Source organism: Anabrus simplex, chromosome 5 (genome assembly GCF_040414725.1).
Source record: "Anabrus simplex isolate iqAnaSimp1 chromosome 5, ASM4041472v1, whole genome shotgun sequence".
Classification (NCBI taxonomy): Eukaryota; Metazoa; Arthropoda; class Insecta; order Orthoptera; family Tettigoniidae; genus Anabrus; species Anabrus simplex.
In genome coordinates, this window is record NC_090269.1 from 350,740,352 (window position 1) to 350,762,773 (window position 22,422).

At 38.1% G+C, this 22,422-nt stretch overlaps 1 protein-coding gene across 1 annotated transcript in view; it reads left to right on the forward strand.

Annotated features, from left to right (window-relative positions):
* LOC136874898 (uncharacterized) overlaps positions 1–22,422 on the forward strand; it is a 46,052-nt gene that overhangs the window by 11,943 nt on the left and 11,687 nt on the right. Inside the window, exon 2 of the mRNA XM_067148601.2 lies at positions 2,919–3,113. Coding sequence (XP_067004702.2) covers positions 2,919–3,113 — 195 coding nt within the window. The remainder of the gene's footprint in view (positions 1–2,918; positions 3,114–22,422) is intronic.

Consider the following 22,422-nt stretch of genomic DNA (forward strand, 5'->3'; position numbering starts at 1 on the left):
TCATTTCTGTGCACATTTCAGGCTTCTTCACTCATTCGTTCCCTAAGTGTATACCGTAGCTCCCAGGGGCGTTGCCAGACCTGGGCAAGGGTGCCACACCGATGACACTGACGTGTGTCTACTCAGTAGTTAGGACAGGTAACATTACAACATCTACAAAGGCATAATATACAAGGCGTTCAGAATGTAAGTAGTCCAAGACCACACCCCAACTGTCATAAGTTATTCATTGTTCTAGAAACAATCACATACTGTACAAGAAATAAGATACTCATTTTAAAATCCAAAATGCATTTACGTATGAATGCAATATGCACTTTTAGCTGTACCATAGGAATACAAAAGCTGTTAGTTATTATTATGTAACGATTTATTCTTTAAATATTTCTTTAATATATTTTGCTATATTGTGTATTGTATAGGCTATAATTTAATTTCAGATATTTAATACCAACCCCAAGGTTAACATCCCCGAAGGGCCATGCCTTATCAAACGACCGCTGCTCAGCCCAAAGACATGCAGATTACGAGGTGCCGTGTGGTTGGCACGACGATCCTCTCGGCCGTTATTCTTGGCTTTTAGGCCGATTCAGACATTTCATATCAGTATTTATTTCAATATTTTAAAGCAAGTATTCTGTATATGTAGACTGGGACATAGCTGTGTAATTAAACTATTTTGTGTGACACCTAGGTTTTAATATAAGGGCATATGTTCATTGGGGTTATCACAATAATACTACGATGTATTTATGTGAGTGGTAAAATTGGCACAATTAATCTTCTCCTTGGAATTTCGTAGCAACCCACTGATCCTCGATAAATGAGATGTCTCGGTAAGGATGTGTTCCAGTTCACCCTAAATTCTTTCCCTATTAGGTAACAGTGTGTCTGATATCTTAGTTAGCACCAAATCTTAATAGTATGCAAATTCCTCACTTAAACAAGTAGGTATATTAGCATGTTAAGAAACAGATTCTAAGGGAAAGATTCTCAAAATATAATATTAATTCAATTACCTAAAATCTCTCAAATTTTCAATTCTTGTTGACAGTTGAATTAACCATTTTCATTAGCCTTTTGGTTTTTACTTTTTATTGTTTATTATAAATAACACTTCGGAATACATTCCTCGAAATAGCTCCGTAAGGCCAACTCTAATTAATTCTATTTGAGATTGAGTTCCAAGATCGCATGGTAGCAAGTAAAAGATTTGTTACAAGTGGTACTGAGAAGTACGGGGATAGGCAAGAAGAATCATGCTAATGACTGTGAGGGAATTTTATCTGAAGGGGCAAATGTTTCAAATCTATTCTGATCTAATCCAATTAACTTGTCTGCAAGACATTATGAAGAATGGTAAAAACAGGTTATTTACTTAATCGGCATTCTAATCCTACTTCCTTCCATTGAACAGTACCTTTAAACCAATCGATTACTTCCTGCTTGGTGATTATATCTTGTGTGCCCGTAAATATTTATTTATTTATTTATTTATTTATTTATTTATTTATTTATTTATTTATTTATTTATTTATTTATTTATTTATTTATTTATTTATTTATTTATAGGAAGTTGGATGAAAACCACTGTGGTTGTAGACCAGAGAGGGGCTGTCAGGATCAGATTTTCAGTATGCGCCAGGTAATTGAAAAATGCTACGAGAGGAGTAGACAGTTGTGTTTATGTTTCGTAGATCTAGAGAAAGCATAGGACAAGGTACCGAGGGAAAAGATGTTCGCCACACTGAAGGAGTATGGAATTTATTAAAGGTAGACTATTAAAATCAATCATAGGCATTTATGCTGACAATTGGGCTTCAGTTTGAATTGATGGTAGAATGAGATCTTGGCTCAGGGTACTTACAGGAGTTAGACAAGGCTGTAATCTTTCACCTTTGCTGTTCGTGCACTACATGGATCATCTGCTGAAAGGTATAAAGTGAAAGGGAGGGATTCAATTGGGTGGAAATGTGGTAAGCAGTCTGGCCTATGCTGACGACTTGGTCTTAATGGCAGATTGTGCCGAAAGCCTGCAGTCTAATATCTTGAAACTTGAAAATAGGTGCAATGAGTATGATATGAAAATTAGCCTTTCGAAGACTAAATTGATGTCAGTAGGTAAGAAATTCAATAGAACTGAATGGCAGATTGGTTATACAAAGCTGGAACAGGTACATAATTTCAAGCTTTTAGGTTGTGTGTTCTCCCAGGATGGTAATATAGTAATATGCTAATATGGTAATATAGTAAGTGAGATTGAATCAAGGTGTAGTAAAGCTAATGCAGTGAGCTCGCAGTTGCGATCAACAGTATTCTGTAAGGAGGAAGTCAGCTCCCGGACGTAAATATATTTACATCGGTCTGTTTTCAGACCAACATTGCTTTGCGGGAGAGAAAGCTGGGTGGACTCACGATATCTTATTCATAAGTTAGAAGCAACAGACATGAAAGTAGCGAGAATGATTGCTGGTACAAACCGGTGGGAGCAATGGCAGGAGGGTACTCGGAATGATGAGATAAAAGCTAAGTTAGGAATGAAATCGATGGATGAAGCTGTACGCATGAACCGGCTTCGGTGGTGGAGTCATGTGAGGGAAATGGAGGAGCTTAGGTTACTTAGGAGAATAATGGACTCTGTTATGGAGGGTAAGAAAAGTAGAGGGAGACCAAGAGGGTTATGGTTAGACTCAGTTTCTAACGATTTAAATATAAGAGGTATAGAACCCAAATGAGGCCACAGCACTAGTTGCAAATAGAGGATTGTGGCGACGTTTAGTAAATTCACAGAGGCTTGCAAACTGAACGCTGAAAGGCATAACGGTCTATAATGTATTTATTTATTTATTTATTTATTTATTTATTTATTTATTTATTTATTTATTTATTTATAGTCTTTCTTCCTTCTCATTTTTCAGAATATGCCTTTCACTTGACTATCGTTCTGTATGCTCTTGGTAACACGGTGCAGGCTACTCTGGACCATCCTCTCTCCTGTGACGTGGTTTGCCGGCTGGAGTTGTGTATACCCGTAGACAAACGCGACTGTGACGGAGAAATACGGCACAATGCTACAATGTGCGGCTGCTGTCCAAATTGCATCCGGTATATTGGTAAAATAATATTTTAATAAGGTTTTTTCTGTGACCCTGAGCATCTGTTGGATGAAGAGCGTTGTTGAAATACAACACTAATGTAGCTAAAATAAAACTCTCGTAGAGTCACAACAACGATATGATGGCAAACGGAGTGAAAATTCTGGTTATAAGTTTTATTTGCCAGTTTTAATTACCGAGTTGATGGAGTGAAAGTACCTCATGGGGATCACTGTAAACGCCTAGGTCTTAATGTAAGGATGTATTTTCATTGGGGTTATCACATTAACGGGATTTTGTATGTTACAAATCTCTTCACATGGTTAGGAGGGTATTTAGTTATAGTAAAGTGGATCTAAAGGAAAGGGCCTTTAAACTGCGAAAAGACCGATTGTATGGGACTTTCATCAGAATTACTCGATACGAAAACTGGACAAGGTCTAAAGGAAAGCAGCATGATTTATTCTGGGTTATTTTTGAGAAACGAGTAAGGTTGCGAAAATTGTGTAAACGTTGGAGTGGGAAGAGTTGGGAGTAAACTGAGCCGTATGTTCCGAGCTGTCAGTGGAGGAATGGAGTGGAAGGATATTAGTAAACGATTTAGCATGAGTGAAGTATAAATGTAGGAGCGATCAAAATATGAAAATATAGGTGGAATTTAAGAGAGGAAATTGGGGCAAATACTCTTTTGTGGGAAGAGAAATTCTGGATTGGAACAATTTATCAAGGGAGACGTTCAATCCGACGTCCCTAAAATCATTGAAGAAAATTCTAGATAAACAACTTATAAGGAACCTGCCACCTGGGCGACATCCCCAAATGCAGATCAGAGAAGATTGACTGATTTATTTATTTATTTATTTATTTATTTATTTATTTATTTATTTATTTATTTATTTATTTATTTATTTATTTATTTATTTATTTATTTATTTATTTATTTATTTATTTTCGATTATCTGACAGTCCGTGTTACCTATCATATGCAATTAAAATTCATGGACTTCTGACTAGTCTTGCGCGAGTGGTGCTGAGGACATTAATACTGTAAGAAAAAAAAGGCGTTAAAGAATCCTTTTAAAGGGCAAAGTTCCTGTACTTCGGCGTCCCTTTATTCCATAATAATAAAAATGAAAGGAAGCCTAGCCCGACAAACCAAAATCGCTTGGGTTTTGAAGAAAGGAATGTCAGATAGGAGAGATGAAAGCGAGGAACTTGGCACAAGATAAAGTGCAAAAAATGCCGACTTGGGTAGGGACACGGTGTTCACTAGTCCACGCTTCCAGGTGGAGAGTCCTATAGATCATTCCATCTTAAAAAACAGTACTGCTCTTACGGACCTAGAAGGAGCGAGTACACTCCCTCTTAGACACCCGTAACCCTTGTGATTTAGGAATACTATAATTTTTTTTCAATCAATCAATCAATCAATCAATCAATCAATCAATCAATCAATCAATCAATCAATCAATCAATCAATCAATCAATCAATCAATCAATCAATCAATCAATCAATCAATCAATCAATCAATCAATCAATCAATCAATCAATCAATCAATCAATCAATCAATCAATCAATCATCTGCATTTAGAGCAGTCGCCCAGGTGGCAGATTTCCTTTCTGTTGTTTTTCTAGCCTTTTCCTAAATGATTTCAAAGAAATTGGAAATTTATTGAACATCTCCCTTGGTAAGTTATTCCAATCCCTAACTCCCCTTCCTATGAATGAATATTTGGCCAGTTTGTCCTCTTGAATTCCAACTTTATCTTCATATTGTTACCTTTCCTACTTTTATAAACGCCACTCAAACTTATTCGTCTACTAATGTCATTCCACGCCATCTCTCCGCTGACAATTCGGAACATATCACTTAGTCGAGCAGCTCTTTTTCTTTCGCCCAATTCTTCCCAGCCCAAACTTTGCAACATTTTTGTAACGCTACTCTTGTCGGAAATCATCCAGAACAAATCGAGCTGCTTTTCTTTGGATTTTTCCAGTTCATGAATCAGGTAATCCTGGTGAGGGTCCCATACACTGGAACCATACTCTAGTTGGGGTCTTACCAGAGACTTATATACCCTCTTCTTTACATCCTTACTACAACCCCTAAACACCCTCATAACCATGTGCAGAGATCTGTACCCTTTATTTACAATCCCATTTATGTGATTACCCCAATGAAGATCTTTCCTTATATTAACACCTAGATACCTACAATGATCCCCAAAAGGAACATTCACCCCATCAACGCAGTAATTAAAACTGAGAGGACTTTTCCTATTTGTGAAACTCGCAACTTGACTTTTAACCCCGTTTATATATTGTGTTATGAAAGAAAGAAAAAGGTAGAGACATCTTTGACCATGCATTATTGAAATAACTACTGAAGCTTTTCTATTTCATTAACACATTCGCAGGAAGGAAGCATAATGGCGGGAACAGCCGTCGCTCTTTTGCCCTTCTTCATTTTCCTACTGTGTCGCTCTGGTACATGTAACGTGTAATCCGATCCACTTCAATCACTACTGATCTGCATTTAGGGCAGTCGCCCAGGTGTCAGATTCACTACCTGTTGTTTACCTAGTCTTTTCTTAAATGATTGTAAAGAAATTGGAAACTTATTTAACGTCTCCCTTGGTAAGTTATTCCAGTTCCAAAATCCCCTTCCTATAAAAGAATATTTGCACCTATTTGTCCTCTTGAATACCAACTTTATCTTCATATTGTGATCTTTCTTTCTTTCTTTTAAAGACACCACTCAAACTTAATCGTCTACTACTGTCATTCCACGCCATCTCTCCACTGACAGCTCGTAATATACCGCTTAGTCGAGAAGCTCGTCTCCTTTCTCCCAAGTCTTCCCACCCCAAACTTTGCAACATTTTTGTAACGCTACTCTTGTCGGAAATCACCCAGAACAAATCGAGCTGCTTTTCTTTGGATTTTTCCAGTTCTCGAATCAAGTACTCCTGGTGAGGGTCGCATACACTAGAACCATACTCTAGTTGGGGTCTTACCAGAGACTTATATGCCCTCTCCTTTGCATCCTTACTATAACCCCAAAACACCTTCATAACCATGTGCAGAAATCTGTACACTTTATTTACAATCCCTTTATGGGATTACCCCAATGCAGATCTTTCCTTATATTAACACCTAGGTACTTACAATCATTCCCGTAAGGAACTTTCACCCCATTAACACAGTAAGGAAAACAGAGAATACTGTTCCTATTTGTGAAACTCATAACCTGACGTTTAACCCTGTTTATCATCATACCATTTCCTACTGTCCATCTCACAACATTATCGAGGTCATTTTGCAGTTGCTCACAATCTTTGACTTATTTATTACTCTATACAGAATAGCAACATAATCAAGAAGCCTTATCTCTGATTCCACCTATTTATTCATAACATTTATGTATAAAAGAAAACGTAAAGGTACAATAATACTGAGTTGAGGAATTCCCCTCTTAATTATTACAGGGTCAGATAAAGCTTCGCATACTCTAATTCTCTGAGATCTATTTTCTAGAAATATAGCAACCCATTCAGTCACTCAGTTTTCAAGTCCTATTGCACTTATTTCCTCCAGTAGTCTCCCACCCTATCGAATTCCTTAGACAGTTCAATCGTGGTACAATCCATGTGACCTACTGAATCCAAGATATCTGCTATATCATGCTGGATTCTTACAAGTTGAGCTTCAGTTGAAACCCGAACAGCCTTCGACCTTCACTGTTGGCAACGAGAGTGGTGTCATCAGCAAAGCGCCGGTTACTAATTTTTCGTCCACCAGTTGATATGCCTCCAGTCCAGTCATTGAGGACTTTCTTCATCACGTATTCAGCATAGATGTTATGTAGAATAGCTGGTAATATGGAGCCTTCAAAAGGCAGAAGTATTCAGTCAGTAGTATGTAAAGATTTTAGGTTACAGGGATAATGTCCAGTTAGAGGAGGGCACTAATAATAAAAAAGTATTAAAATGTACTTATGATAACAACGACATTTACAACAAGATACAAGAGTTGAATACTAGAAAAGTGGCTGGAATTGATAAGATTTTCTGGGGTTATTCTAAAGACAATGGGTTGGGATATAGTACCATATCTGAACTACTTATTTGATTATTGTCTGCATGAAGGAGCTATACCAAATAAAAGTTGCTATAGTAGCCCCTGTTTATAAAGGAAAGGGTGATAGACATAAAACTGAAAATTACAGCCTATACATTGTATACGGATTTCTCCGTAAATTACTGTAAATGCAGTGAGTAAGACTGTATTAAATTGCACCTACAAACGGGCTTCACCACCAGACGACTCTTTCAGTGTTCTACATGGTTGGTCCTGTGACATTTTCCCGTCTCTCCTATATTTATGGGTTAGATTCAGTTATTAATTGAATGGGGTGGGGGAACTTGGTACAGTTATCACATACAACTTTTTTTGATCCTCCTGTGACCCTGGAATCATAAAATTTTGCAAACATATCGCCACTGGTCATGTCAATGTGCCTGCCCAATATCATGATTGCATCTTTCCTATAAGTGTGCCAAACAATAACATACACGTGTAAAAATGACATTAACTTGAACTCAAGAAATGCAGTACTATTTAACGAGTAAGGGATAGAGATACGACAAAATGTCATAGGCCCAAAGTTGTAGATCTCTCCAAATTGAAACGCGATCTTTTGTGATTCGACTTACGGTTTAGCCACCTATTATTCCGAAAGGAAGGTCTGCACCGTCGTTAAAATTGCATCCATATTTCGATATTTTCCGGGGCCAAAAGTTATACTTTTCCATAGCTTAGAATATTTCCTCAAAGAAAAGGGTGTCCAGCTTTCGGGATTAGCACTCGCATACATACGGAGTAATTAAGGAAGCAAAATAATACAACTAAGAAAGCTGACATTAATAGAAAATGAATTATAACTGAGGATAGCCGGATGACGACAAATATGTAAATACCAAGTGAATGTATTGGAAAATCAACTGCCTCTCAATAAATTATGCCGGTGTGAGTTATGGATATAAGAAAGCGGTAACAGAAGAGAAATTTAGGCGCAGGGATCCTTAGGTAAACAGATATGAAAATGAGTAATGGTGTTATTACTTGAGCTATTCGAGGGTGGTTATAACCTCCAACGATATTCCGCCAATATCGCGCGAATGGCCGATTGACGCCTGTCTTTCCTTCTACCCAATGGACAACCACGAATTTAACGGCATGATGAGGGAAATGGCAATACGTTATTTCCCTGCTGGCAAGCAGTCAGACATGTTGCCATGGTAACCTGTAGGTTCGTTGTCGGTCTGTCGGTCACTCAATGCAGAGCATGATACCTGCAGAAAATAGTAAATTTCTCCGTCATGTGAAGAGTAAGGTAAATTATGAACATAACGAAAGTTGTTTATAACGAAGAGACGTTTCACGTACGGTCCACGGAGTTTACAGAAAATCAATAGTATAAGAGAAAATGCCGGAAAACCCCCCGATCATCATATGCATATCGAAACCTTCCACGGGATGAGTACAATCTAAATATGAAGTTTGGTTGAGATCTATCCGGCCGTTTCGCCGTGCCGGTGGAATAAACAGACACGAAAAATAAAAACCACCGATTCGGTCTTGAGTTGACCTAAAACGGATAAATATCTAAAAAATTGGCAAAACAAACAAAATTACAGACAGCGGACCCCCTACAACTTTATTTATATAGATGTATCACAAAACCCTAACATGTTACAGGCATGAAATTTGGTATTTGGAATTGCCTTTAAAAATAAAAGAACACAAGTGTTCGTTTTCAGAAAATCTACTTAAGGTGGTGGTGGGTGTGGGGGGTTGAAAAGAAGTGAGGAAGGAGTTGAATTATTTATATGAGGATACATATATATATCAGAAAATTAAGATGTTACAGACGTTAAAATTGGTACTTAGAATCTCCTTTAAAAATTAACATTTTTGGAAAATCCACTTAATGGGGTGAAAAGAATAAAAAAGCAGGTGAAATTTTTAAAATGAGTATCTTCTTCTTCTTCTACCGCTTTACCCACACCTGTGGGGTTGTGGGTACGAACTGTGTCGCACATGTGGATTTGACCCTGTTTTATGGCTGGATGCCCTTCCTGACGGCAACCATATGTGTAGGGATGTAATTACTATTGCGTGTTTCTGTTGTGGTTGGTAATGTGGTGTGTTGAGTGAATGTGAAGAGGAAAATGTTAGGACAAACACAAACAACCTGTCCCCGAGCCAGAAAAATTAATCACATGCGATTAAAAATCCCGACCTAGCCCGAAATCGATGTCGGAACTCTGTGAACCGAAGAACTCAACGCTGACCACTCAGCCAAGGAGTGGAGCATTTTTTTAATGAGTATATCTACATTATATGTCATAAACGTGACATGTTACAGAAATGAAAATTGGTGTTTGTAGTCTCCTTTAAAAATAAACACGTACATTTTTGTTTTCGGAAAATCAACTTAAGCTGGAGATCGAAAATAAGTGAAGAAGGAGTTGAATTCTCTTTGTGATGATACTTGTATCTCAAAAACTAAGATGATACAGACGGGAAATTTGGTATTTGGTATGTCCTTTAGAATTAAAGAAAACTTTTTTCGACATAAAAGAGGACTGTTTCTCACACATGGCCCGTGTTCCAGATTTATATCTGCCAGTAGCCTGGTCATCTTAGGCAATGCCACAAACGTGGTTTACAAAGAGGACCTGGGGTAAATGAAATGCAATTTTTCTGTGAGTTTTTATACTTTAGGGATTTACAGATAATGGCTTAGTGCAGTACCGAGGAACAAGTAAGTTTTATCAAATTACGAAATCCTCGCGAGTGAAGCGGTGGGTAACAATTAGTAACTTATACGTACCATTGCGATTTATACTACGTGAATGGCTGGAAGAGTATTAATGTTGTAGATAAGTCTTTCTATTTTTTGTGTTGCGTATGTTTCTTAGTCTTTATATCAGTGCGTCCTTGTCTTGCGTTGAGTGAGTGTTATGTGATTAATTAGCCTACGTGTACGATTTATTTCTTTAAAATTTACTTTATGGCTGAGGAAGAAACAAAAGTGAACTGTGCTTAGTTTGCAGCTTATATCCTTTCCCCTTTTATTTTGAACTTAAAAACTAAGTTTCACGAGTTTATGTACCACCGTTTTCCCGTTATGCTGTCAACTTCAAAATGAGCCCCTAGAAACCACCACTCCCCTTCCCCACGATCCTCTAGAATTCATGAATATAAATTTAAGCATAGTTTTTTCTGTCTTTTTATCTTGAACTTCGAAACTGGCTTTTCCAATGTATGTGTCGCCGTTTTCCCGTTATGCTGTGTATGACTACAATAAGCCCCCTTAAAACTCCCAGTTCCCTTGAGCTCATAGAAATATTTTTCTTCTTGTTTTCTTCCCCCTTTTATCTTGAACTTATGTGCTGAATTTCATACATCTACATGCCACCGTTTCCTCGTGATGCTGTTAGGGATACGTTAACTGAATATGTATCTCTATACAATAAAAATGAAGTGACCTGCGTCCTCCTTATGAAACGACATTACGTTAAAACTACTGAGCGGTATATCACAAAATTTTGAACAAACCTTCTCAGAGGAAACTGTCATACGACTATGTTTTATTTCAAAATATCGACATGAAAGTATATTATTTCCTTCTTTCTTTCTTTCTTTCTTTCTTTCTTAATCCGCTTACCCTCTAGCGTTGGTTTTCCCTCGGACACAGCGAGGAATAAACTATGGCAGGTTCTTGGTGAATTTGGCATTCCACAACACCCCCCTGTGGGTGGGGGTGGTACACACACAATATCCCCTGCCTGTCGTAAGAGGCGACTAAAAGGGGCTCCAGGGGATCTGAACTTTGGAGCGTGGGTTGGCTACCACGGGTCCCTTAGCTGAGTCCTGGCATTGATTCCACTTACTTGTGCCAGGCTCCTCACTTTCATCTATCCTATCCGACCTCTCTTGGTCAACTCTTGTTCTTTTCCGACCCCGACGCTGTTAGGTTTGCGAGGGCTAGGGAGTCTTTCGTTTTCACGCCCTTCGTGGCCCTTGTCTTCCTTTGGCCGATAACTTCATTTTTCGAAGTGTCGCGTCCTTTCCATTTATTCCCTCTGATTAGTGTTACATAGAGGATGGTTGCCTAGTTGTACTTCCTCTTAATAATCACCACCACCACCATTCCACAACATCCAATATCATTACTGAAAAGTCTGTATGGAAACAACATTGCAACTGTAAAGGTAGATGGCGAAATTTCAGATTTTTTTCAGTATTTCGCAGGGTGTCCGACAGGGCTGCATATTATCAGCTATTCTACATAACATCTATGCTGAATATGTGATGAAGAAAGTCCTCAGTGACTGGACTGGAGGCATATCAACTGGTGGACGAAAAATTAGTAACCGGCGCTTTGCTGATGACACCACTCTCCTTGCCAACAGTGAAGATGAACTTGCAGAATTACTAGCTAGAGTAAAAGATGCAAGCTTAGAATATAGGCTAGACATCAACCTGAGCAAGTCCATACTAACTGTAATTGACAGAGTGGCACAGATCCATCTGTCAGGTCGATTAAGGGAACTGGAGGCGGTAAATGATTTTATATACCTTGGGTCGACCATCTGTGATACCGGAAGTTCTGACAAAGAGATTAGGAGACGTATCACCTTAGGGCGCATTACCATGAGCAAACTCACAAAAATATGGCAGAGCAGAGCAATAACAAACAGTACAAAGATTAGACTAGTTGATTCTCTTGTGTTCTCTGTCATCCTTTATGGTTCTGAGACCTGGACCCTCAAGGCAAAAGATAAGTACCGTATCGACGCCTTTCAGATGTGGTGTTGGAGAAGGATGCTCCGTGTATCTTGAGCGGAAGAAAGAACTAATGCATCTATTATTCAAGAACTGAATATCTCCGAACGTCTCTCTTCTAGTGCCATAAAGAGAATCGTCCAATTCTTCGGGCATGTAGGGATAGTGAAAATTTGGAGAGGTGTGTCATGGAAGGCAAAGTTGTCGGCAGAAGACTACGAAGAAGGACATCGAACAGATGGATTGATCAAGTTTTGCGTACCACCGGTCTGTCTCTTCAGCAGGCTTTAAGAGAACCTGAATATTGTCAATGCTGGCGCCGCTTAATCAAGAATATTGTGTGAAGTCAAATGGGGTCACGACGCTCATCAATGAGTCACACGACTCATGATGATGACAGCGAGGGATCCCACCTCTACCGCCTCAAGGCCAGTGTCCTGGAGCATGAGACTTTGGGTTTGGGGATACAACTGCGAAGGAGGACCAGTACCTAGCCCAGGAGGACACACCTGCTATACTGGAGAGGGGCCTTGTGGGGGGATAGGAATATTGAAAGGATTAGACAAGAAAGAGGGAAGGAAGCGACCGTGGCCTGAAGTTAGGTACCATCCCGGCATTTTCCTGAAGGGGAAGTTGGAAACAACAGAAAACCACTTCAGTTGACCTCGCGAAGCTGAGCGGACCCCGTTCCATCTCTCGTACCACTTTTTCAAATTTCGTGGCAGAGCCGAGAATCGAATCCGTGCCTCCGGGGATGGCAGTTAATCGCACTAACAACTACACCACAGAGGCGGACTAAAAATATATCACTTGCTTAAATATTTGCAAAAAAGGAATATTTTAATTAGATGGTGTCTGTTCGTTTTCACTCAATCATGCCGAAACTACTGCAATTGATCTGAAATTTGATAGGAAAATACAGTCAAACTTTTCTAACGTCTGTAAATTTAACTCTTGCTATCTCGAAGAAATTTTCGTTTTCTGAAGAAATAAATGTCACGTGTTAAATATTTTCCATAAAAAGAAGTTCATCCCGAAATTGTCGATATTTCGAAGAATATTTTCAATCCCGGATGTAAAATACTTTTTGTTAACTTGAAGTTACGTAAAACATAACGCTTATATAACAAGTTCCGTAGAGAACCTCCATGTCTCAGGCGGCAGAGCTACACCCTCTCACCGCTCGGTTCCGTAGTTCAAATCCCGGTCACTTCATGTGAGATTTGTGCAAACCAGAGTGGAGGCAGGGCACGTTTATCTCCGAGTACTGCGGTTTTTCCTGTTATCTTTCTCTCCAGTGACACTCTCCAATACCGGTTCATTTCATCTGTCAGTTATAAATCATTGCCCCAGAAGGAGTGCGACGGGTTTCGGCAGCCGGCACAATTCCTATCCACGCCGCTAGATGGGGGCTTTGATAATTCCATTACTGACCCGTCAAATGACTTAAAACAGGCTGAGGATTTTCAACAAGTTCTTTAGTAGGAACTGGAACTTATGTCATCTCTATACACAAGATTAAGCTTTCTCTACAGTTCACTTTCGAGTGGATTGTTTGACTAGTCACATGCCAAAGCAGCTTTAGATCCTTGCTGTAGGCTACTTCACATCTCTCAGTACAGTGTTGCAGAGAAAACGACAAGGAAAAGTGACAGACTTATTTTCAATTAGGTCCTATCTTAAAATAAGAATATTATGTACTAGCAAGGTACCCGTGCTTCGCTACGATTTTAAACTGAAAGTTATTATTCAGAATTTTACATTTTGGACAGTCCACTGTCAGCTGAGCCTGTAAAATATGTCCTCAGTTCGTATATCAAATGGGGCACACGTTGGAACCCCATACGGAATAATTTGAATGTTTTTTTTTTTTTTTTTTTGCTAGTTGCTTTACGTCCCACCGACACAGATAGGTGTTATGGCGACGATGGGAAGGGAAGGACTAGGAGTGGGAAGGAAGCAGCCGTGGCCTTAATTAAGGTACAGCGCCAGCATTTGCCTGGTGTGAAAATGGGAAACCTCGGAAAACCATTTTCAGGGGTGCCGACAGTGGGGTTCGAACCTACTGTCTCCCGAATACTGGATACTGGCCGCACTTAAGCGACTGCAGCTATGAATGTTTTAAACTCTATCTTATTTAACATGTAGGATATAAAAGCGACCAACCTGTGATACAGTATTTTGTAAACACCCACATAACCATGTGCAGAGATCGGTACCCTTTATTTACAATCCCGTTTATGTGATTACCCCAATGAAGATCTTTCCTTATATTAACACCTAGATACTTACAATGATCCCCAAAAGGAACTTTCACCCCATCAACGCAGTAATTAAAACTGAGAGGACTTTTCCTATTTGTGAAATTCACAACCTGACTTTTAACCCCGTTTATCAACATACCATTGCCCACTGTCCATCTCACAACATTTTCGAGGTCACTCTGCAGTTGCTGACAATCTTGTAACTTATTTATTATTATATAGAGAATAACATCATCCGCAAAAAGCCTTACCTCCGATTCCACTCCTTTACTCATATCATTTATATATATATATATAAGAAAACATAAAGGTCCGATAATTTCTACTGATCAGAAAAATATATTTATTTCACATCAGTTAGGTAACGAGGAAAGAACTCTATTTTCGTGAATTTATTTTACATAGTTTTGGAAATTCACGATGTCCTCATTTGGGGACAAAAGTAATGAATGGTTACATACATGCAAAGTCTTCTCCTAGAAGCAGGATGAATGATCATAGATATCAGTTTTATAATACATAATATTAAAGAGTTCAGCTCTTCATTAAGCATTACCTACCCATTTCACAGTGTGAAAAGTTCTGAAACAATTCCTTTCCTTGGTCAGGCCAAGAAAAACTTCACATTTTCGAGAGCGCCATTGTCATTTCCATGGGAAGATATCAAGTTTACAGAAACCAGCATGTCTTCCCTCGATGTGGATGAGCAGGTCGTTCATTCCATCAAAGCGGGCCACTCGTCTGAGTCCAGTTTCAACATCTGTACGCTGTCAACCGGAAGGCTCAATCACAAGAGGGCTGCTTGTTGATGGACATCCTCTTTTGTTGCTACTCATATTCTTTCCTTGTTTTATGAGTGACTCACGAATTTTGATACTAATATGTAGAATATCTTTTCTCTCTTGGTATAGTCAAAAGTGGTGTGAGGGGGGGGGGGGGGGGGGGAGAGCAGCGAAACCACAAGCTACTAGAGCCCCGATGGGTTTTGTCCTATCAAGCAGAGCTGGTTGACTATGAGGAGATGTGTGGTCAGCGCAACAAAACACTTTGGCCGTTATTCTTGTATTTCTAAATTTGGGCTGCTATCTCACTGTCAGATCCGAAATTGTTCACATGTAGGCTGAGTGGATCTAGGTAAAAATACCTTACGTGGCCAGGAGTTGAACGCAGGTGCCTTACCTATATATTGAGGGGTAAGCTCCATTCTCTATCAGATTTAATATATCATATGCATTGAGGGATGAAAAGTTCATAGGATTTTGCGTGACTAAAATGATAACAATGAACTTTTGGTTCATCTGCTGCAAGTTACTTTCTGTATAGATTGTTCCTTTATGATACACGTGTCCTCAAAAGGGGGCAGCATAGGTTTATGAAAAAATATCACAAAACAAATGAACAAACATGAACGTATTTTCAGCCATGTTTAACTGCTAATAGGTGTAAAATTCCTGAAGTTATTCCCCTTACTAGAGAAGCCAGCCATGACTGATTTACTTATATTCTATTTCATAGTTGATCCAGTTGATACCAGCAAGTTTCTAATGAATGCGTAAAGGAAGGTCAGAAGGAAGATATATCAGATATTCAGGCTTAGAGCATTAATACTATAGAGTGCGCTTAGCGCCACCTCGTCCATGTTGCGGCTTGAAGCCAACATCTCGATCAGCTGACTGGGGAGTAGTTCGAAGCAGGGTCCTAGAGGATATAAGGAAATTGTCAAACAGTGACATTCGAAAAGGCGGCGAAATCGGAATATGAGATGTACCCTGCTTAGCTGTTGTGGTTACGCGTGATTTACAATAAAAACCGTGGTCATAAATGCGTAATTACGACGGAAATGTTTAAAACCAAAAGAGACCTACGACATGATACACCCTCATTATGATCGTAGTTTTTGCAAGTATTACATCCCCGTGAGTAACACTAATTTGTTTAATGTTAATTATTTATTATAATGTAAGAGACACTCATTTTTTTCCAATTACAGCATCATATTGGGATTAATAGCTGAAAGGTAACCTCTGAAAGTTGTCCGTAAGGAAGTGTAGCCTAATTTTAAATATTAATGCGACTGACATCTACAATAAACACTTCATAACTTCCAAAAACAACTTTAAAATACTGTATTTACCGTGCTTGGTGTACTTTTGACTGAAATAGGCCTATTTCAAACCAATGCCCAACAACACAAGATGCAAAGAGTGACTGACACATAGCCTACAGGACCATTATGGAAAGAAAAGAACACAAGTATCATACTTCAGTGAACCATACACTACCAACAGATGGCAACAAAAATGAACTCACCAGGGTAAAGGATAAACAGGCACCATAACAAGAAATATTCACTTATCATAAGTTATAAAAAATTCACAATACAGTAGGGTCAACTGCGTATCAATTGGCACTGGTTGTAGTACCTATTTATGCCCATGAAGCAGGGATCTGTTATAGTATGCTGCTTCAACATAATAATAATAATAATAATAATAATAATAATAATAATAATAATAATAATAATAATAATAATGAAGGGATACATAAAATGCTACACAGGTAAAATTTCACTCCATTGCCACCTACTAAATTAAGATTAGTTTAAAGCCCAACATAAACTAATGTACATGCCACATTTGAAGTAGGCCTAAAAATAGGAGGTCACATCTGAAGAAAAGAAAACATCCTGCAGCACTCAGTAATGTTGTTCCCAAAGTACAGAAACAAGACATGCCAATATAAAAGTAATTTAAGAATGAATTTCTATAAAAAATCAACCTGACTCATAGATAGAATGATTAGAGGGAATATGCCTAAAAGTAGAACACTAATATAAATCAGTGAAACTAGCATACCACACCAGCATCCTCTTACATAAGCAACTTGAATCTATATAAATATTCCAGTCACAGGAAGCATAGAAATCCTCATATAGGCCTACACACTCTAACACGTTTATATAGCAAATGCAATAATTATATTATAAAGCCAACGTACTGTGGATATTCTCTGCTTTCAATGGTTACTGCCATCCCTTTGAACAAAGATTACGGCTGTTCAAGATATCAAATATATTGTTCATGAGCCTAACAAATTTTACAGTCTCCTCACACCCTTGAAACTGAGGAAGATTTAAGTCTCTGTCACAATATATCACTGCACTTGCAACACTTTCACTGAATGTTTGTGTGGCGAGCTTTACTTTCATGGGTTCCTTCTCCCAGTGAATGTGTCTCTTGGTAAGTTTTGTTCCTAGATGAAGGCCCTCGATACTCTGAAGTTTCTCTAACTCTTCTATGTACCTCCAATCTATGACATTATTACCCCTGGTAAAAGTTCTCTTAGCTCCTAAAGTATTCCTCACTAATTTTATAGCATGGCAAGCATCCAGAAGAATGAACACTTTAGAATAATTTGAGGAATTTTCAAACCAGTTCACCATATTATTTTCATCAAAAGAAGCTCCCAGACAACGGGCCATGGATAAATTAGAAGCAGCACCATCAAAAGTAAGTGACACTACAATTACATTTAGGTCATTTAAAAATTTAAGGCACTCAATCACTAGGTTTGCTCTCTCCGAGCCACTTAAACCGTTAATCAAAAAATAACCCACTGGAATTTTCCAGTGTCCATTTAGTGAGACCACCAGAAACACAAGCCTCCTTGGCTTCTGGTAAATCCTGATCCTCGATTTCAGTACCACAATTCACATAAACAAGAAATTGTTTTCCATCAAATTCAATGTGCTTCTGGATGTACATTTCATCCATCATCAGTGCACACACTAGGGGCTTTCCATTGATAGCCATCTCCTTCCCTTTCGAAATGAGAGCAGTTGCAGCCTCTGAACTGAATCCTGGCTTACCATCCACCAACTGATATCACCTCCGCAGTGTACTTGGATGGGGCAAAACTTGAGGAAATACATCCCTCAAGTAGCTGTATGCACGATTTGAATAGAAATTCAATGTAAGTGCAAAGCAGCGTAGTTCAGGAGGATGCTCTGCTCTTGTATCACCATCCTTTGTTACATCAGAAGTTGGGCAGCAGCAGGAGAAAGACATTTCTGGAACAATGGAAGTTGAAAGGTGCATGATGCTTTTTCACAAGTTAATTTATGGTATTACATTATTTTTGAAATATTTAACAGAGATTGTGATACAATAAAAACAAATTAGACTTCTAAAGGCTCCAAATTTTATGTATGTATGTATGTATTGCACCCTACGGGTCAGGGTAACCACAGTAATTCCCAACTAGTCAGTTAAACACATCTCAGGGTATCCTTGCCTCCAGAAAAATGGTTGATTTTTCTATGTTTGGTTTTACGTGTGTCCGAGGAGAAATACCGGTACCATAGGCAGTTCAAAGAAAGTAACGATGCCATGCGCGGTGCAGAGACAGTAACGATACCATACGCTCAGTAACTGTTTCGAGAACGCAAACTTCAGTCATCCTTTTAGAAATAAATAAAAAAATATATATATATATTCGCACAACGAGAACCTTACACACTAAATAAAACTATTAACTACCAATATAAATGAAAACTCACTTCATTATATAAGAAATTAATCAAGAAAAACATTTATTATATTGTCAAGTTTCGCAAAAGGAATGGTTAATATCAGGTATGTCTCATTAGCTTCGATTATCAACTTAATAAATAAATTAATCAATGAGTCAAATATCTTAGGTCAGCGCTGCCTATTTCCTAAACTAAGCTTTCATCTTAATACATTGAGTAACGTATTCCTGAAATGAATTATCTTCCATTTAAAAATTACATTTGGTCACAAGAGTATATTACTTCACAGTCTTTTGGCCACGGTCGAAATTCGTTATTTCAATAAATTATTCCATCAGTCACGGTATAATTATATACCTCATTGAAATACAACCATCACGTTGTTCAAGTCTCTACGAAAATGAATTGAATTTGAATAATATGTCCTGAATACAAATATCAGTGACCTATATTACGTTGAAAAGTATCTGAGTTCGTTGGTGCTGGTTAGCGTGAAGAAAATGAAATATTGAATGACGCACTAAGTTCCTCGGTCCTATTGCCACATAAATTACGGCTCCTAACTAAGTATTCACTCTAATAATATTCCATATAAACAAAACATCGATGATATCCTACGTAAATGTCAAATAAATTCCCTATTCTAGCTAAATAATTTCTTATGTATCGTATATCAGCTCGATATACATACAGCCAGTAAGCATTTATCATGTATATATGTGTGCTAATGCCAACACAAAGATATTTCAATACTACATTACGTTACTACTTGCATACACGCTTATTCTTCCATGCAATATCCATTCATTCAGTATATGACATAATCATGTATTCCTTTATTCATCGCCGGTTGTTATTCCTGTCAAACCACTTTCACACATCATTAAAATATACGAAATATTATTATTGTTCGTACCTTGCTGTAGTTCCTCGCTGGGGCATGCTTATATTCTGTAATGGCACTGCATGTGCTCCAATATCACATATTAAACTTATCTAATACGCTTTACTTCCTATTACTCTGCGCAATATATCATTTCAAATACTATACACACTTCCTATATCTCACCATTAACCTCCAATTCAATTCATATTTAACTCATTTAGCATTTACAACTAGCGCGTTTAACCTCCAATACTTAATTATACAACGATGTGTATCCCATGAATAGCGCAGAATTCGTTCCTCAGAACGCATTTTTTAATCTTCCAATTCCGTATATAACCCCAAATTCAGTATCTTTCCTTTCAATAAATCATACAGCAAAGAGTATGGTAACTAGTCTTAATCAATTCAACGTGCGTCCCTCTGTGACGTAACCGGGTTTGACTATTACTACATCACGCATGGACCTTCCTAACTAACCGGGATTCCTTGAAAATAGCTGTTGCACTATGTCGTATTTTTAAATGGTATTCCTTCATCCTTGGATAAAGTAATGTAGTAACACGCTATCACCTCATAATGAGATGTCAACTTAAATATTTCACATTGCACTCTCTTATATTCATAAGCACACTTAATTATCTCATGCTTAGGCTACTCAGATCTACTGTATATACTGGTAATACTCCACATAAGAAATTATATTACTTAATACTATTACTTAGCTCGCCATTCAATATCTCGGGCCTTAGTTGCTTCTCGGTGCGGTCGTAGTCCTTGGGTCAGGAACTGGGTAGAAATTCCACCAGTGGGATGTCAGGTAGAATGATCTCCTTCGCACGGGTCGGGTGGTTTTAACGGCCAGGACGACATCTCCCTCCAGGTTGGTCTATGCCGATTTAGCAAGCCATCATCTGCTCAGCAAGACAGTAGACAAAATGCGATGATTCTGAAAAATATAAGCTCATCATAGTTCTGCGTAGAATATATATTTTATGATGATTGCTTCCTTATTTGGTTTTCCTAGTGATTATTTTCACTCAGCGTGGCTTAATCTCGAGCTCTCCCGTCTCAATCAAGTTCCTATTTTCAAACGGCTTTGCGTCTGAGTATCTGGACGTATTATTCTAAGCTTCAGGATTTTACTTGCTCCTTCCAGTATTTTAACGCTTATTTATTCAATTCGCTCAATACTTCCTTGTTCTCAGCGTAATACTTCTCGCTAAATGTTGCCAATATTGCTTATTTTAGAGTGCGAAGTTCGATACGTCTTGTTCTCACCGCGTCAATTTTTTCAAGTCAGTTTTTTGTAATAAACTGTTTTATCCTTCTTATTTTTTTTAAAAAACAATTCTATCGATTCTGCACCATTGTACACCGCCTTCATAGTGGTAGGTTTAAGTTAGTGAAGGCCTCCTAGCATACATCAATATCGATATCTTGTTATACATTTCTTTGCCTTGGCTGGCCTCTACCTTCCGTAGGCGCCATTTTGAATACGTCCAGTAAATGCATCGGGTACATTTTATTCCCCCAGTACAGATTAAATATATTGCTTGCGATATATTTATTCTCTTGAATTATGATTGACAAATGTGACGATGCATTTCTGGTATTTCTCCATGGTTCTTTGATCGATTAATGGATTTTATTTCTCTATGGAATCGTATCGATTATTCTGTTATTACGATTGATGTTTTTTAGCTTCTATAAGCCTATCTCTTTGCATATCAGCTGACTTACAAATATGTTTACTCTAAACTTGGTTTGCACTTCTGTGGGACTTATATTATCGTTTCTCCAGCCTTATTTTCTGGGAAATATAACTTCATATTACATGCATTGTGAACGTTTTTGTATTTTCCATCCATGCTTATAATAAGATATGCGTTATTTCCGTAAGCATGTTCAATTCTATACGGTCCTTCATATAAATGGTTGAACTTAGCGCATATTTTGGCTGGTGCTTTCGTTACTGGTGCCTTTTTAATTAAAACGAGATCGTTTTTCTTGAATGGTGCGCGAAATCTTGTCTTTCGTAACCTTCTTAGTCTCTTTTCAGACTGTTGTTTTAGCCTCTCTTGGACCATTTTATTGATCTGCTGGATGTCTGGTTTCTCTTCAAGTGATATGTTTAATATATTGTCCCATGTTCTTCGTGATTCTCTATTGTGATGTACCAAGTTTGGGACCTGAGCAGTTGATTCATTTATGGTGTTATTTAGGCATTCCTCTATTGTCTCTATTACATCAATCCATTTCCAGTGACAATGATTGCAGTATATCCTACAGAATTTTGCTATTTCTTTCATGTATCGCTCCACTGGATTTGCAGATGGGTGTCGAACTGAACATAATGTATGTTTTATGCCCATACTTTTCATTCTTTCTCGGAACAACATAGATGTGAATTGTGTTCCCCTGTCTGACAATATCCTTTCGGGCTTGCCCATTTTAGGAAACACCTTCTCCACTAATCTGTGTATAACTTGCTTCGTATTTGCCCGTTGTATTGGCTGTAGCGATATGTACTTGGAAAAGATGTCAATTACTACCAATATGTATTTGTTTCCCTTTTTGGCTGTCGGTAGTTTTCCAAAAATATCGATTGCATATATTTCTCTTACTTTAGATGGCAATATGGCGATAGGTTGGTTACTAGTGATAAAATTGTTGTGTTTGACCCGCTGACAAATATCACAGGTCTTAATTGTGCTTCTTACTGACTTCCTCAATCCTGACCATGTGAACTTCTCTGATAGTGTTGCAATGACTTTATCAATTCCTG